General features: G+C 33.8%; 1 protein-coding gene across 4 annotated transcripts; it reads right to left on the bottom strand.

Annotated features, from left to right (window-relative positions):
* Window positions 1-982: 982 nt before the first annotated feature.
* On the bottom strand, window positions 983-19093 carry LOC149416694 (zonadhesin-like). Of its 4 annotated transcripts, none has more exons than XM_089640877.1 (10): window positions 18852-19090; window positions 14879-15070; window positions 14239-14418; window positions 12114-12317; window positions 11423-11590; window positions 10676-10849; window positions 9208-9399; window positions 6052-6219; window positions 1278-1445; window positions 983-1108 (listed from the first exon to the last, which is right to left on the bottom strand). In XM_089640877.1, exons 1-10 carry the CDS (start codon window positions 18904-18906, stop codon window positions 1071-1073), a joined length of 1539 nt encoding a protein of 512 aa, XP_089497003.1. In that variant the 5' UTR covers window positions 18907-19090; the 3' UTR covers window positions 983-1070. The 4 variants fall into 4 exon arrangements, with proteins under 4 accessions (XP_089497003.1, XP_089497002.1, XP_089497004.1 ...); XM_089640876.1 differs by having other exon boundaries at window positions 14879-15073; window positions 18852-19089; XM_089640878.1 differs by lacking the exon at window positions 14239-14418 and having other exon boundaries at window positions 14879-15073; window positions 18852-19093.
* Between the last annotated feature and the right edge of the window lie 443 nt (window positions 19094-19536).

The following is a 19536-nucleotide window of genomic DNA, read 5'->3' as shown; positions in this document are numbered from 1 at the left end:
TTACAACTAATATAACTGTATAATTGGAAATTTATGCAAAAGCACAGTAGTGTGTGAATAAATAAAACTAGGAATACGATTCTAGTGAAGGGGCACTCTCTAATATTCTGTGCCGCTGGTTGTCAGCCAGCTGCAAGTGTTGCATAAAACGAGATTTATAGTAAAAAAGTCAACTTGGGCTAGAAATGATACATAAACATAACGACTAACCTTTAGTGTGATCTCTTTTCTTATGTGCCTACACATGTGCGTATTTATTTTTTGTAAAATGAAACGTGCTCTCACGTCGAACTCACCTCGGTTACTGAAGATAAATAACTTGCGTTGTGATTTATATAATGCGTTGATACAAGGAACAATATCTTAGTATTAAAAAACTGTTTTTATTTATTTAAGCATTGTTTTAATGCTTTTCAAAATAATTTTATTTTCTAGTCGTTTAGACGACATTGACGTGGTGATAATGTATTTATTTAAAATTCTTCTGTATTTAGAAGTAAAGGATATAATCGAACTTTAAGCTATTTTTAGAGGTTCTGTAAATATTTTTTTACGCAATTGTTTTAAACATTTTAAAGCGTTTTGTTTTCTCATTGTTTAGAAGAATAAATTATCTGTTCAAAACATAATATTATTTTCTTATAAACAATATGGATATTTGCTAAAAACTGCGTCAAAAACCGCAATTATGCTACGCTTGCGGTAACATCCCCTTGGGCCGGCTCTATGTATTTCCATACAAAACTGTGTTTCACCATGATTTCGGAATTCACATAGGATGGCGATATACAATTTCAGGCAAGTGTAAGTGAGACAGACTGCATGCTAAATGCTCTAGAATCAAAAGGCACTAAAAATAGCACATTGATTCCAATTAATTCAAATTTATATTGAATGCACTTCTAGTTTTCTACTTCATTCTATGCTTTTTTAAAAGTATTATGTATATGTAAAATAAAATTAATGAAGACAATAAAAAAAATTTATACATTTGAAGATATTTTATTTAATCCAATAAAAACATATATAAATGCAGTAAGTAGTACCTTCTTAAATTATTTTGTATATTTTCAGATGACAATATACTTCGGAACAGGTGAACAAGGTTCTGAAAGAAAACAATATTGTTTAAAAATCATACAATCAATCCTACCTACATAATTATATGTACATTTGTAAAAGTTTTCCCATTCTCATAACAACGTCATACAATAAAGATAATGACTGCGAGAAAGGGTATAATTATTTAAATTGCGGTTTTTTAAAATGGAACTTACTACACTCCTTTACGGGAATACAATTCCCACTATGCCGGACGTATCCCTTCTTACAGAAGCAGCCCGGTCCACATTTAGCTTTGCACCGGGGTTCCCTATTCTCACATGTGGCTTGACAAGGAGAACCACATTCCAAGTACTCTTCATTGGGCTTTAAGCACTTTGGAGCTGAAATATAAAATATCACAATGCCTTATCACATTAACACGGAAATCAGATCAGATACAAAACTTATTTCCGATTTGACATCTATTTTAAAAATTGAATATAATATTAAAGACAGCCTTAATTTACTCAGTCTAATTGCTTTTCATGTACCAACTAGAACTACTAGTTCATTTCAATAAGAAACTGCAGTGAAAAATATTACAGCTATAAAAAAATATTCGGGAGGAATGCAGATTACGCCAAACTCTGGGAATTGAATAAAAATGCACTTTCTAGATGAGAAAAGTGTGTAGAAACTCATTAAAAAAAGAATTAAGGCGCGGAAGAATAAATTGAGGGAGATACAGCCGATCAAAGTTTAATAAAATTGCACTTCGCGATCTGATATTATGACCATATTATGACAGTCCGCCGCCATATTTTGTCACTGTTGTGTTGGTAGACCTAATACTAGCATCAGCTACATGCGATTGTAGCCGACTTCGTGGGGTAAATTCATAAGGCGCGTAATTATGAATAATATAATGTAATCAGGCAGATACACAGAAAAATCTGTGTATGTTAACCCAGCGCCCCCCCCCCCCCCGTAACCTAACTTAACCTAACCGGATCTGCCCCCTATTAATTCTGTTTTTCATAATTACGCGCCTTATGAATTTACCCCACGAAGTCGGCTACAATCGCATGTAGCTGATGCTAGTATTAGGTCTACCAACACAACAGTGACAAAATATGGCGGCGGACTGTCATAATATGGTCATAATATAAGATCGCGAAGTGCAATTTTATTAAACTTTGATCGGCTGTATCTCCCTCAATTTATTCTTCCGCGCCTTAATTCTTTTTTTAATGAGTTTCTACGCACTTTTCTCATCTAGAAAGTGCATTTTTATTCAATTCCCAGAGTTTGGCGTAATCTGCATTTCACCCAAATATTCAAATAGATCAACAAACGCGGAATAACATTTTATTATATATTATTGTAAATAGAATTTATAAATAGTCACTAAAACGTTAAGCACCATGTCAATAACACACCATTTGGTTGGTATGACTAATCTGCTAATTAATTACAACCAATCTACGTCAGTAATATATCTATGGTTTAAAACATCCATATCAGTGTTGCCACTTTGTGGCGTATTCCCCAGTTTGTAGGGAATTTCTAAGATTTTCAAGAATTTTGTTTTTTGCGTGGAGAACCCTTTTGTGGGGTAAATGCGGGGATTCTGCGCAATTCTATTATTATTCAACCTTTTTGAAATATAATATTTACAATAATTGTGAGGACGCACTATATTTCGTATTCGTTCAATAAATATAATTATACAATAATTCGAATTTAAAAAGAATTTTGTGTAATTTTGGAGGTAAAGGAACGTGTGGGGAATTTCAAAATCTCTTAGGACGGGTTGTTTCGGAGAATTTGAACAATTCATCAAATTTCAACGTTCATTTCCGGGTTCTCTGAAAGTCCTATTCAAGTTATGTTATTATATCATTATAGGCTAGTTGCTTGACAAAACTGAAATTAAAACAGAACTTGAAAAAATCTTTCACAGAACTTGAAAATGAACGTTGAAATTTGATGAATTGTTCAAATTCTCCGAAACAACCCGTCCTAAATTTCTTGTGGATATTTTAGAACATATGCATTGGCAACTCTGGTCCACATTCAAATTTGAACTGATCAAAATATTTTAATGCAGGTTTTTAAACACCGGTAAATTCTTTATCAGGTGCGGTCATGGATGCTTTTTTTCACTTTTATTTAATACGGTAACATTAGTGATGAGATGCTAACATTTTATCTAGTGTTCTGTGATGTTAAAAGGGAAAATCTTAAGAATAAACTATAACAATAAAATAAATATACAGGGTTTTAATTTAGAGGGTAACAATCATATCAGGACTGAGTCTTTTAGATACTCGCTTGTACCTAGATTGCATGCTGTTGGCAATACTTTGGCAGAAGTATCAGATATCTTCAACTGCACGAATGTAGTTAAAAGAAAGCTATAATAACACACTCTTTAAATAATAATTAAACTAAACATACTATAATTTTTCCATATCACTCGTTCTAGCTAAATTTACTGTTCCATTATATTATTATGTTTATCATATTTATGTGTAAAGCAATTATATTAAAGCAGACGTTTGTTTACTTGAGTATTAAAAACTCTCCAAAAGTAAGGTGTGATATAATTAAATTTGTAGATCTCTTTATGTCTGAAAATTCTAGGTAAATGCAACTATAGTCATTTTTACCATTTGCTATTGAGCTTTAAAATATCCATTTAACCAGCTCAAAATAAGGCAAGACCCCATTTTGTTTAATCCATTAAAAAAAATGTAAAACAGAATGTTGAAACTTGAGCGAAGCATAATATGTAGTAGTAATTACAATTGCTTTTTTCATTCACAAAACTACACTAGTAACATCACAATTTCAAAGTTGGGCATGTCAGCCATATGAGTCTAATCTTCTTCTTTGTATGGTGGAGGGCACAGGTCAAAGTCTATTACTAGACCAGTGGCGGTTCTTCATAGGGGGACGATGGGGTTTATCTCTACCAGATATTCTCGAAACCTCCTTACGGAGAAAAATAGTTGAAACTTTGTCTTCATTAAAATGAATTAATTTCTTTAAATAATAAAGAAATTAACGATTGCAGAAATGTAATTATTTTGAATTTTTTCAAGCTTGAAATTAGAACAGTTCCTGCAGACGAACTGGCGTCCGCTCCACGACCTTCCTTATAGTACTAAATCATACTTGCATACATTCACAATAACACAATAATACACAACACACTACTTGAGCTTAGCTGAGCATATTGCCCATGTGCAATGCGCACTATGCAGTCAGGGGATGTCACCATGCTTTTTCGTACCAAGTTTGAGGTGGAATTCTTGAGGAACCAATCCAAATGCACTAAATACGAAAAAGTGGTGATGGTTGTTTGTTGTTTATCAGTTGTGTAAAATATAAAACTATTTTATTAGTAAACTATGAGCTGTTTATAAGTATTCACTACGATGATATACTATTTCATATTTAAATAGAATTGGATGACACGATAAACCTAAAATCAAATAGGTGACATACCCACCTACACAATTATGCATTTATTACAAATAATATTATTCACAGTGTACCTAGTACAAGCGGGTAAACTGGAAAATCTACACATCTACTTTGGAGTTGATTTTGTGAGATAACTTATGCTTTTTTTAAATACTATGTCTTTTCTAATGTCTTTTAAAATCCATAGAAGCGTAGACCGGGCTCCAAAAGTTTTTGTTTAACCCTTTAGTTGCCAAAAAAGGAGAAAAAAGTTTTTAAGACTATAAATTGAAATTCTCAGATTGAAAAAAAAAGAAGTTTTTTGGGTTCTCGTGTGATATGATGTAGATTCACCATTTTCTTACTTTACCCTGTAATGAGGAGTTCCATAGAAAAATAAAAGAAGAAATAAATTTGTGGAAGGAAATGCAGTTCAATAATTAACTTGAGAGAGGATAAAGGAGTGTTGAAATGTACACAATCTTTGAGAAAGAAATAAATTGTGTGAAATATTGGATAGTTTACTAGTTTCTGGGGGAAAACGTTCACGTCCAAATTAAGATATTACGTGATTTTTATTATTCTGTATTATAAATTGGTGTACATCGAGAGAGAATTTTTCAAAAATTTTATGTATAGATAGCTGATTAGATAGATAGCTGATTAGGCGCATGACTTGTGGGTGAACATTTTTCTTTGAGAAATATTATATATTCTTTGGGTAGTGAGATTTCTGTACACACAAAAAAATTCGGTCCCCACCATCAAAGAAATGCTTGAGCCGCCACTGTATAGGTCTCGCAAGTTAAGTTGGCTTCATCACAGTACTCACACAGATGCAAAACTTACATACAGCGTGTTTCGATTTAAGATTGAAAAAAAAAACAATTGATGATTATTTCACAATTGAGAACTCTAAGCCAAAGCGTGTTGAAGTCGGTCACATAAAACTTATTTTGTTTTACGACATCGTTATTGAAGTTTATCATTTTTTTTTTCTAAACTAATGTGATAATTTTCAGGATTGAATTCAAATGGGTAGGTATTCTTAAAAAAGACAATGGTATTGCTAACAATTCTTAGTAATTTATGTAAGAATGCTGTACATAACAAACTTCCATCGATAATGACCCTAATTCAATGTCAATGTAAATCTACTAATTCGAATTAAAAATGATGAAAACTATTTATTATTTCAAATTCAAAAATTGGTAAGTATTTCACTTGCGATATGTAGGTGCACGTATGTTTAAATCAAATTACGAACTGAATGAATAGGACACCCCGTAAGTATACCCCGTAACGGTATTGTTAAAACTTGCCTCTCTTCTAACTAGTTACAATAAGTGAGCGTAAGCAAGACAGAGAGCCTTATCGCGTTAGTGGGCGGCGCTTGACGTTCACACAGATAGACCAATACATCAATTCTAAGCATTTTTATTGCTTCCTTCTTTCGTTGCGTTACCTATACTAGACTACGAAAAGGGTGAATTAAAAAGATTAATATGGAACAATGAATTCCATGTCAATACATACGGCAATCCTTTTTGAGAATGCACTTGGGTCCTTCCCTCACATAGCCATCATTGCAAACGCATTTCTTGCCCTTGCAAGTATCCTTGGAGCCTGCAACGGGGGTGTTGGAACATGTGACCTCAGAAGCAGCTGGACAGTTCACCAACTTTGTGTTGGGTTCTGTGCAACCTGATGAAAATTAGTAATTTAATAAAAATATTATAATATAAAATTGCTTGTTATGGAAATACAAAAACTATCTAGATAAAAATATAAACAGAAAAAGAGAAAAAACACTCAATCTGAAGCAGAAGGAACTTAAAAATGGTGAGCTCTGACATCATGACATTTGTACCGATTGTTTTGTTTGAAATTTAAGGTTAATCCAACTACATATTAATTTTCAATTCGCAACATCATTTCTTTCTTGATCTATGGGATTTTGAAATATCAATGTAACTTTTTTTAAATATGTCAACATGAAATGCTGCTTACACATTTGCGAACCAAAACGAGAGCCGAGCCTTGAATTATAGAAACGAAGCAACCGCAAGCAGCGTTTCGTTTCTTTCCCGTAAGTCGTGATTCAGCTCGGCAGTTGGCTCGAGTGTGTATACGCAGCGTATATTGTTTGATAACCGAAATTTATTTTGATTAAATGATTGTAAGCAAAAAGATTATTATATGCAAAAGATTGTAAGTAAAAAGATCGAAAATTTCATTTGATTGTAAATGCACTTGATTGTAAATGATCATTAATTACCATTTGATCATAAACTGTACCTCATTTCATTAAATAAATGATTACACGTAAATTATATCAAATTTATTTACTTTAACATGACATGACACACAGACACTATTATTTGCTTACAATCATTTTAAATTTTTATTTTTTACAAGATTTAAAAAGAAATAAGGTAATTATACATTCTTCTTCTTTCGGATGGTGTAAAACTTTTCCGATTTTATGTCCGGGTTAAATCTTCCCCATAGGAAAAACTAAACCTTTCCACACACTATTCCAAAAATGATCATCTAGTCCAAGGCTGCCCAACCTTTTTAGCAGTTGGGCGAAATTGACGATTTTGAATCACTGGCGGGCCACTGAATACCTGACGGTTCCTATTTCCATGGGGGGGGGGGGGTTGTTACAGAATTTCTATAAAACATAATTCCCCACAAAAAAAAATCTAAATGAGTGCTCCCCACAAAATATTTGAAATCCATGGGGGGGGGGTTGTTACGGAACTTCGCTGAGGTGTGCGGAAAAATTCCGCACACCCGAACATCATATGTGATTCCCCACAGCAATTTTTCGAATTCCATGGGGGGGGGGTGTGGCTACAGGATTCCATTTCGACGCAAAAAATATTATGTCGAAAACCCGTGTATTTTTGTTTCAAAAGTAAATTCAACAGGTTAGATTTTTTCGTCGCTGATTCTCGTTCTAAATAGCGATAAATCGCCGTCGTTGGCAACACTGGTGACCGCGCGCAAGCTGCATTGTTTGTTTTACCGCGGGCCCGCGACACTTTTTCAGATTTGCGGGTTTTTTTAAAATGTTTCACGCGGGCCACTTATAATTCGTTCGCGGGCCACATTGTAGCCCGCGGGCCTGGGGTTGGGCAGCCTTGATCTAGTCAATCAACATTATGCAAGTGCATTATATAAGCAAAATAAATACTAAACAATACAAGAACAACACGTCAACTCACCAGAGATCAAATGGGAAAATAATTCACCGACTCCAGATATTTTCATATCAGAGGGTTCGGCTCGGTAGAACTCCTTACAGGGCCTATAAATCCTACTGATCCCTCAACATAAATATTTAAAAAATCTTTCGTTATCCTACATGTATTTAAAATGCCTGATTTTTGCATTTTTATATATAAATTTTTTGATAGGTCTAATATGCCTAAATTTTGAATGAGAGAGCTAGGTATAGTTCCAGTAGCCGAAATAACAAATGGTAATATTTTTATAGTCTGAGAATGCCAAATTCTTTTTATCTCATTTCCTAAATCTGTGTATTTTCTTATTTTTTCATTAACAGATTTTTGAATATTACAGGAATTTGGAATGGCGACATCAATGATATAAGTTATTTTTTTAATTTTGTCATGTAAAATAAATAATATCGGGTCTATTATGACTAATCGTTTGGTCTGTTAGTATAGTTTTATCATAATATATTTTATAAAATTCGTTGTCTAAAAATGAATTTGGTTCGTATTTATAATATGGTATTATATTACGGCAGTCAATCAAGTTATGTTTAATTACCAAACTTTGGTGAATTATTTTTAAAACTTGATTGTGCCTAAATGTATACTCAGATGGTGCTAATATAGAACATCCCGATATAATTATGTTCTATAGTTTCCGAAAAAGCCAAACATTTTCTACATAAATCATCAATTTGATTTGTGTCTTTGATTATATGCTTCCTATAATTTTTAGTATTAATGACTCTATCCTGAATGGCAAGCATAAATCCTTCTATTTCTGCGCGCAACTCTCCAATACTCAACCATTTGTTTGACGAAAATTTGTCAACATACGTTTGGTTGAGATGTTTTGCTTGTACAATTTTATTTGACCAGGAATCTAATAATTCCTGGTTGGGCTTTATAAAAATGTTGGCATTGTCGTCGTATAAATTTAAAGGTGTAATGTTTCTATCTGCCTTGTAAATAGTATTTATATAGGGTGAGATTTGAATACTACTCTTCCATGGAAGCGTTAGCTTATGGTTGGAAGAGGAGTGTACAGTACATTATTGTAGTTATTTATAAGTAATTAATAATATGGTAGGTATATGAGTTTTGAGATGTAGTAAATACATTTGCTTATTATTTGCGTATGATCATTTGAGAGTTACAATATTTTTATTACAATCATTTGATTACAATCATTTTGTATACATTCATTTTGTTAACAATCTTTTTGCCTATAACAATATTGTTTGCTCCATGTTATTTATAAATTTATTATTGTTCAATAAGAAAGAAAGAATTTCTAGCACGCCGGACAAAAAATATACACCAATGGAAACTTGATTTCGGAAAAGAGTTGAAGAAAAAAAGTGCTGCAACCCAGACGATGCTGGGTTCACATAATTACTAGTAAATTATAAAAAAACATATGATAGGATAGGTGATCAATACATACATTTATCTGGAGTAACGCAATTTCCATTTTGCCTCACCAGTCCTCCTTTACACTCACAGCGGGGGTTCATGGGAACAGGGTTGAGGGGGAGGGAGCAGGTTGGGACTATCCCAAACACAGAAAGACAATCCGGCTCGAAGACACAGGCCTTGGGGCTAGAGTTCAACACCTCATTTGCTGGACATTTTTTGGCTGGAACATTCAATACAGTATTATAACCACTCGAGCGATGAAGATTTACGGGTGTTTCATTTTCCATTCAGCCATTCGATTTAATTAATATCATACCTACAAATATTAATACGGAAACTATGAACTGCTTACTGCGGTTTAAATTCAAAGAATCCACCAAGATTTCACCGTTCATCCCATATTTTTAGGGTTTATAATTTTACTTTTTTAATTCCTAAAAACCACCTACCTAAATTTGGGTCGCCATCGCACTAGTGGATAATCTATCTATTTGAATATAATATGTAAAGAAGAGTGTCTGTGGGTGGCTTTGTTTTTTATACTAATCTACAGTTTTATTCGGGATTGATGAAATTTTGCACACTGGACCATTATGGTAAATGAGATTTAGAAAAACCACCTCCATCCCCCTTTTCCACTCCTTAAAGCAGAATTGTGATACTTTTTGAGGAAATTTTGTACACTAGACATTCAAGAAAAAAGCGAAAAAATACCAACTTTACTGCCTGATTCAGAAAAACTCTTCAGATAGTCTAGGCAATGCCGGAAAATTCAGCTAGTTATTTAATAATATTGTAGTAACTAAGTTAGTTTCAAAGTCCTTCAATGATAATTTATTACTAATTCTGACAAAATGTCCCGTGCACGAAATGGAGGGCCAATACACCAACCACCTCGTTTAGTGGTAATACAAAGAGGTGGTAAAAATAGATTTAGTGAGGTGGCGGGACATTTCGCGTGTTTGTATGGGACATTTTTAGTCTCTCTTGTATGAGGTACTCAACATTATATATTTTTTATTATATTATATTACATTACAACATATTAACATATATTACATTACAACATTACACCTTTTCACTAACCATAAATAATAGGGTATTTTCACTGTTTTTTATTATTAAGGTATTTTTATGTTGACAAATAAATTTTCTATAACGATTTAAAACGTGCCATTTTCGATTTGCCGCCGAAACATGAGCGTGGATTCGGCGGCGCTGACGTCACGTTGGGCACCGTTGGTGACAGCCGTCTTACCAGCCAGTGGCGGCTTCTATGTCATAACGATGTTGTAGCCTGTTGGAACAGTTTCAGAATGCGCGATTTTTTAAATCAATGATTACGAATGAAAATATTAATATTACAAATTTTTATTACAATGATCAGAATAAAAAAAAATAAACTTTAAATCTTCAACACATTTTTATGGTATTCCTATTCAATCAACTCAATGGGAATCATCTAAAAAAATAAATAGTATAATGATGTAACTTACGGCACTTATCGGGGGTAATGCATGAGCCATTAGCATCCCGTATAAATCCTTCCTTACACGTGCATCCTCTTGTAAGTCCTGCTATTGAGCAAGGTATTCTTCCATTTGGGAAGTCACAGGTGGGAGGGCAGGGTCGGGGAAAATACTGATATATGGAATTGGGATCGGCGCAAGCTGATAAAATAAGATTTACATTAAATGATAAACATAATTTGTAATAGGTATGATTTCAGATTTTGACGGCCAAAAGTATTATAGTGATTTGTTTTTGGGGTATTATGCCACATTGCGCTACCTCCATCTTTAGCCAACGTTTCGCAGAGCATTGACACTGTAATGCTGTCCGAAACGTTGGCTAAAGAAGAAGATAGTGCAACATAGCACAATACCCCAAAAACAAATCACTATAATAATTTGTAATAAATCACTTCATTGAATTTATAATATAAACAGGCGACTGTGAAAGCGCAAGCTTTGTCAGGTCTTATATATCAACTGAGCGAAACCTGGTTGGCTGTCTGTATGCGTATTAAATTCAATAAAGCGGTGTATTACAAAGTGGGTTCATCATTTATACATATTACATAATGTCACATCCCCAAGTTTTTGCTCCCTTCGAAAAAGTAATATTTTTTATATAATGCGCTGGTATATTATTCTGTTCAAATGAATCATCAAACTGCATATTATATAACTATGTATCATTAAAATTTTAATCCATTAGTAACAATAATTTAGGATACTTACGGCAGTCATTTTCTGGAATGCATTTTCCTTCATTTCTTACATATGTTGGGGCACAAATACATTTGTTCATAGGGCAGTCCTCTTTACAATCCGGTTCGGGAAAAAAAGAGCAAGTCCTTTCACACGGGGCTGGGCAGGTCGAAAGCAGAGAACTGGGGGCCTCGCAACCTTACAAAGGTATATAAGATATGAAATAAGGAACTCTGGGGTACTTCATTGAAATTCAAATGTAAAATTGTCATTGAATGGCTAGAATTAGCACCATTTTTTGGTTTTTGTTTCAGCTCTTGAACAAATCGTGATCAGTAGAAAAGCACAAATCTGCTACAGGTCTATTCACCCAAATTCACCGATTTTTAAATATGCTTTCCTTACCTAGATTTTCGTGGCGGAAAATCCATGTATCTCGAAAATATCACAGCTACACAGGTTTGTTGAAATCTTTAAATGCGATTTTTTTGGATAGCATGGTTTAACTGCAGAACTGTCAAATTGTTATCCTTGTCAGCTGATCGAAATTTGATAGAAAGCTCAAATGGACCTAGAAATGGCGTTCAACAAGGACCTTTCAAATGTAAAAAGAAAACAAAATGGCGCCAATTGGTGACAGTGTTATATCAGGATACTGTGAGACTATGAGGGTTAAAGGAAAGTTTTCCATTTACTGTGTAATGAATATATGTTGGCTCACATTTATCAGGAGAAGCACATGTTCCATCCGCTATCCTCACAAAGCCGGCTTTGCATCGACACTGAGGTTGGCAAGGAATCTCTACACCGGGTGGAGGTAACATACAAGATCTTCTAGCTCCAAATACATACATGCAATCTTCTTCAAAATTACAAAACCCTGGGCAGCTGTTCCACTCTGAATTCTCTGGGCAGTCTTGTGGTGCTGAAACACAAATAAGTATAGCATATTATTAATCACCAAATGATCATCCTAACATTTGCGGAAGTAGGTGCTTGAATAGGTGAGATGTAAGATTTGCAGTAATAATCTATATTCTATATATATATTAATAAATAAAATGTAGATTTAGTTTCTTCAAAATTAAGATTTAATCTTAATTTTAATCTCCGAAAGTTTTTCACCGATTGCTTTCAAATTTTGACACAACATTTCATTCAAATACGCGTGTGTTTTTATATACCTATATTATATAGATGTCACCAGAGGTGTGCTTTATTTCAAATAAATCCATTTCAAATGGAAATGCAAAATGGGTATTTTCCATTTTGCATTTTAAATGCTTTTCTAAAAACCATTTTGCATTTTGCATTTTAAATGCTTTTCTCAATGCATTTTCCATTTTAAATGCTTTTTTGCAACATTCTTCCTACTATCTCCACACATCTTTTTTCCATAAGCCCCAAATATCAGTCGGTCCTCAACCTCGCTATGGAGAGATAATTTCCATTTGTCAAGTTGCTCCCTGGTAGGAGCCCTGGAAATTGAGTGATACCATTACAAAAAATACTGATTCAAATACTGAACATGGGGCCATGACGCTGTAATATTAAATGTTAGATATAGTTTCTATGTTTTTACGTTGGCAACATTGGTCCCGCGCAAATTTTTTGTGGTTTCATAATCTGTAGTGGTGTTTTTGGATTTACCATAATGTATAATGTTTGTTCTACATTGATGTCCATTATTAAATGACAAAATTGTTTAAAAATTCTATAATTATTTTAATTGTTTGACCTGAGAAAGCATTTTGCATTTTCAATGCATTTTGAAAATAGGTATTTTGCATTTGAATTGAAATGCTTTTCTAAAAACCATTTTGCATTTTGCATTTTCAAATGGAAAAGTTTTGACCCATTTCCATTTTGCATTTCAAATGGTTTTGGGTACCCATTTTGCACATCTCTGGATGTCACCCATAGAGATACCACTCACAGCTACACTACCAGTCACCTGTGACAAGTAAAAAATGCTTTTTTTTGAAAAACAGCGGCATTAGTCGGACAAATATACGTTTTTTGAAAAACAGCGCCATCCGTTGGACAAACATGTTGTTTTTCAAAACAGCGCCATCTGTTGGACGTAAAAGCAACACGCGCTGTTGTTTCTCTATACGCACAGACAAACTTAGCCACAGCAAAGCGTGGCAAGGTACAGCTAGTAGTAAATATTTAGTACCAACGATTGGTACTTTAAATTTTAACTAGAATAAAGTTCAAGACATCATGTTTATTTATCACAAGGAATACTTGGAGTGGGGTAAAGGAGGCCTTTACCTTTTGATGATGGTTTTTTCTTTTGGAGTTCTGTTGGTTTTTTTGGAAGATTCCGCGGACAATTTAGTTCATAGATGGACATCTTATAAGCACCGTTAATGTTAGAGATTTCCATAATACAAACTCTTTTACGATAACCATAGGTACGTGTATTCAAATTTGAACTACTTTACAGACTTTTCACGGTATTATCGATACGAGGAGTGAAAATAACAGGCATTTTCGACAATGATGAAAATCGAACACAAAACAAATGACACTTGTGTCTGCTTGGGTTGGTGTTCTATATTCAAATCGTCTTTCATCTACTTTAGGAAAGAAACAAAAAATAAGGCAAAATGCAATTTGAGTAGGAACTGGGATTTGGAATAACCATGAAACTGTTTTAATATTAAACAGTAATCATTGCATTAAACATTGTAATTATCAATTAAAAACCCTCTTCTCTAGCAAAAGTTGACGATATTTTCATTACCGATCGCCCACTATTCACTTAGTAACCCAATACCTGTAGTAGAGATGCTCTCAAGCAGGCAGAAAAGTATTTTGAAAAGTATTATTTTATTTACGGCAGTCTTCAGGCTTGATACAGTTTCCATCAGCATCCTTAACAAATCCGTCTTTGCAAGTGCAGCCCTTGCGTATGCACATTCGACCGCAAGGAATAATTCCACCCTGCTGCAGATTGTCACAGGTCCTGGGGCAAGGGTTTGGGCAGTCCACCAGGGTGGCATTTGAGCTGGGACAAGCTGGATTCAAAATAACAAACCACTTTATTTAACATTTTATAAATCAGTATCTATATCATAGACATCCAAATTGAGAGACCAGCCTGACCAGCCCATCGGGGAAAAGAGAACCAACCAAGTTACTAGGAGCGGGGAGCGGGGAGGGGGTGTGTCCGTCTCCCTTTCTGTGATTGGTCCATAAATGACAGTATATGGCAACTCGCATTGTAATACGACTATTTATTTCTCGAAAATAAAAGCTGTATGAGCATTATTAATCCTTTTTACAATTGCTGGGTGCGTAAAAACTTTCAAAAGTTCGGGCTGTTTCCAAAATCGAATATTTTATTACACTATTTAGTAGAATAAACAAATATGTCATAAATTATTATGACGATATACACACTGTGCAGACATGGGCGCTTTTGTAAGGCGTAACATAAAATATATATAAAAATGATGTCCGGTAATTTGAACTCACAGCAATCATTTTCTAAGATACACTTGTCATAATTGTTTCTAACGTATCCGTCAACGCAGTTGCAGCCGCCTTTGCACGCATTTGGCCTCACGCAGGCTGGTCCTGACTCTCCCGTTGTGATAGCATTGCACGTCACAGGGCACGGATCCTTGCATGCGCTGTACACTTCATTATACGGACACTTGGGGGGACCTACTAAACAATACAAAAGTAACAATAATATTAATAACAAAGGGATGACGGCCTGTAGGTTGCCCCAGACAAAGATGGTGAGAAAGATGGGAAAAGCAATCATAAGAATGGAATTGGGAATTATATTACTATCTGTATTCTGCTTGCTTATCTCTTATTATATCCTTCGTTTAACGACAGGTAAACCCTGTTTAAATAACCTTTGTTTAAACCCTGTACAGATTATGGGCATTTTTTACAAAGTTTGTATAAGTTTTTATGCTTTCCAATCCGTTACTTTTACGTTTTATATTTTCTCCAATACCGATTACTAGAAGTGGGTATTTTTTTTCAGTGCAGATATACTGGGACTAACTACCATAATATGTACTTCTTATTGCCCAGAACACTAAATGGAAGGTAATAATGTGAATTCTTCAGTGGACATGTTCAATTTATCACTTGTTTTTTTTTTAATCATCTTTAATTTATCATTAAAAAAATTGTTGATATAGCAGTTCAGTTAAAAAAATAATTCCAAAAAACTGTATAAAATTAATATTCTGCATTTTTTTTTCCTGTGTAAAACTAACAGATTCCATAACAGAAATGTTAAACTTGATTTTCAAATGTCCAAATTTATATTAAAAAAACTGTATATTTTCCAAAAGTATATCATATAAGATATTTAAGACACTACAAAATTGATCTTATACACCTAAAATCAGACTTAGAAAAATAGGAAGTGATAAAAACACACATTTAAAAAAAAAGTAAATAATTAAAGTATATGCAGGTTCGACAGTTGATTTTAAATGACTAAATAAAGTAAATTCATAAATTTGCACATAAAAAATATAGATCTTTGCTATATTCTATAATACATAAGTATGAAAATTCCAATCAAAATCGTGGGACATTTCAAAACACAACAATACTACCTAATATATATAGTTATACAAGCGCTGATCAATAACCAAATAAATCTCCAATAAATCCTTGTTACCATTCTGTACTAAATAATAATATTGAAGTGAGAAAATAGTTTCGTCACCGCGGAGATCTCTCATTGGTCATCAAAATAGTGTCGTCACTGCGGAGATCTCTCATTGGTTATTAAATCTCCATCCGTACTGTTATTGGCTGAGTGTTTCAATTTAAAAAAATCACGTTGACTATTATTATTTCTTATTTAACAAGTGATATTCTAATTTAAACAACAACATGAAAAATAATATGAGGGCAAACAAACAAAGTAATGATGATAATCTTATAAATTTAAATGAAATCCTTAACCAGCTCTCAAAAACCCTCGATGGCAAACTTAAAGAGATGGAAAAAAACATTGTTTGTAAGCTAGACGCAAGATTCAATGACTTTACAGATCAATTAGAACCTATTATAAAATCAGTGGAATTTTTATCTTCACAAATTGAAACTTTAAACACCAAAATGTTAGCTTTGAGCAGTAACACTGCTAAAATTGATTCTCTGGAATGCGAATTTATTAATTTGAAGGAAGTCATAAGGGACGTTAATATGAAATGAACCAACAAGAACAATACGATAGACTACGTAATGTTGAAATTTACGGAGTTCCGATGTCAAAAAGTGAAAACCTCCAGGGTATTATAGTGAATATATCCCAGAAAGTTGGGTACCAACTACAAAAAGAGGACATTGACTTTATTCATAGTGTGACCATGTTATGGCCAACGGCAGCTTCTAAAATCACTTCCACACCCACATCTACATCAAATATAATCATACGTCTTCTTCGGCGAGATTGCAAGGACGCTTTGTTGGTAGCTGCTCGTCGCCACCAGACCTTGACTTCAGCAGATATCGGCCTTCCAGGAGTAGCAAGCCGTATATTCTTCAATTATCACCTCACGCCTTCTAACAAGTCACTAATGAAGAAAGCCAGAGAATTTAAAAGTGAAAAAAATTATAAATACCTTTGGAAAAAAAACTGTTATATATTTATGAGAAAAAATGACTGTTCTCCGGTTATTCAAATTTCCTCTGAGGCAGATATAAACAAAATAGCATGACTCCTTTCAAATACTCCAATGATTTTTCTTTTCCATTTCTATTCACATTTGGCATTTGACAAATTACTTTTATTCAAGCTATGACATATCATACGTCTCGTAAGAGGTTAAATTTACATTGCACACTTTTTGTCTACATTAATTGAACTCGCATTACTACTTTACCATACCATTATTTTTATTATTATTAAAATGAAATTTTGGTGATATCTTATTTATGTTTTACAATATGGCTTCTTTAAGATATTTTCCACTGTACCCTAAAAACTTTTAAAAACAAACTAACCTTATAATGTACTCACAACGACTATTTTGGTGATATCTTATTTATGTTTTACAATATGGTTTCTTTAAGATATTTTCCACTGTACCCTAAAAAATTTTAAGAACAAATTAACCTTACAATGTACCTTAATCACAACGACTATTTTTTATTGTTCGCCTATTCTTTTAACTAATTTTTTTTACCAGTGTCTTTAAATATCTATTTTCTTCCTAACCTGTAACTATAACAAAGATTGTAAATCTGGTTTATCTTAAATTCAATTAAAATGTAAAATTTATTCACATGTACAACTGTCTGTTTCCTAAATAAACTATAACTAAAACTAAAACTAAAAAGCAATGTACAAACTTTGGTGAAAATGCCACACCTTTACTTTCCACCGGTAGCCCCTGTTACAGATTATGGATACGCTTTGCTATTTTTTAACCATATATCAAACAATTTACTATTTTCATCTTCTTTTACACACTACATGATTTATTAAGGTTTTACACAACATTCGTTATAATATACATTCTACAGTTCAAATTATTTTATTATAATACGCATTTTGCAAGTTATGCTTTATAATATTAAGACGAATTATTTGTTTGCGCCCGTATAGGTTACGCCTAGTGAGGAGGGTAATGTAAAGGTAAATTAAATTATGTAGAAAATTAATTTCAATAGGTACCTATTAAATAAAAATGTTTTTTTCTATAAAACTGTAAATATAATGTTTCAATATATGCCAATTTATCTACAGGTGACCCCTGTACAGATTGGGAGTGATAAAGGACCCAGAATCGTTTTCTAGCCACCGACAGTAATTAAATAAATATTTTTCCAGCTAATGGTGACCATTATTTTTAGTCAGATTTTAGCCAGTCATTGGCTAGAAAAATACTAATAAGTAGCGAGTGCTTTTTTAATCTCCTCTGAATGCGATTTCATATTTATTGGAATTGGACTTCAATTTGGGACGTGGGCATGGATACCGCCGCTCCGGGAAACATTTATTGGATAACCAACACCCCTGCCATAGGTAACCCCAAGTAGTTTACTACGTTTGGTGACTTAGCAGTTTCATGGGGAGAGGATTGTCTAGGTCTTGGCGGCGGAAGCATTTGTTCACCTACTGTGTGGAGGATCAGATCAGGAGAGACTGGTCGAGGTAGACCTTTCGACTTCTCCGGCCGGACTCTCTCGACCCATCGCCTTGCACAGCAGTGGGAGGGATGGATTCATACGTCAGTCACTCCCGGATACATTGACCCCCAAATTCCTACCCACCCCATATACCTTTTTACTTCCCAGAACTTCAGCCAAAACAGTCTTCCCTTTATAATAATAATATCGGACAATTTGTATAGCGCCGCTTTTGTGAGATATCACCTCAGGGGCGCTAAAAAGACCCTCCACAAAGTGTACCCAAAGAATTAATGCAAAAAAAAACAACTACATAATTCAAGTGAAAACTTACCTACTGCTGTAGCGTGAGCCATGTAAAAACAAAACGTCAGTATCAAAAACCTCATCTTTAACACCCGAAGTTCTTGCCAATTAAAATTCAACTGAACAAAGTCTAGTAATGGTATGAGTTTATTGAACAAACCTTCTAAGACATTCTTTTCAGCGAATAGATCTAATATTTATTTAAATATTAAAATACACATAATGGAAATCATCAACAAACTCACGATTTGTCGTGGTGATGGCCATGATTAATTTCAATACGAACCAAATATCTAGTAAGATTGAAACAGTTGTTATTGTTTGAGTTTATTATGTATTCAGATTGTTAACAAAGTGTTTTAACACAATACATTGTATAAAATGTAAGTATGATTTTTATTTAACTTCTTCTTCTTTCGTATGGTGGGGGGGTCATAGGGGGACATCTAGGTTTGCGAGCCAGTCTAACCTTAATGCCGTTTCCCGCAGGAGTAGGCAGAGAGGATAGAGCACCACACAACTATGTCTTACAGCTACATTCACATTCAAACATCGTGTTATACACACTCTCAACATGACGTAAAGTATTTTTTCCATTCCTTGATAAAACATATTATGTAAACTTTGCATACATAAGGCGCCGTCTAGAGTTTTCCTCTACTGTATGGTCTCAATTTTATTATATTTATTCGAAACAAGCGACCAATGAATGT

The sequence above is a fragment of the Hesperophylax consimilis genome, chromosome 16 (genome assembly GCF_061612785.1).
Source record: "Hesperophylax consimilis isolate HC1 chromosome 16, BYU_Hcon_1.0, whole genome shotgun sequence".
Taxonomy (NCBI): domain Eukaryota; kingdom Metazoa; phylum Arthropoda; class Insecta; order Trichoptera; family Limnephilidae; genus Hesperophylax; species Hesperophylax consimilis.
The sequence above is the reverse complement of the archived record's forward strand: the minus strand, read 5'-3'. Positions and strand labels throughout refer to the sequence as shown.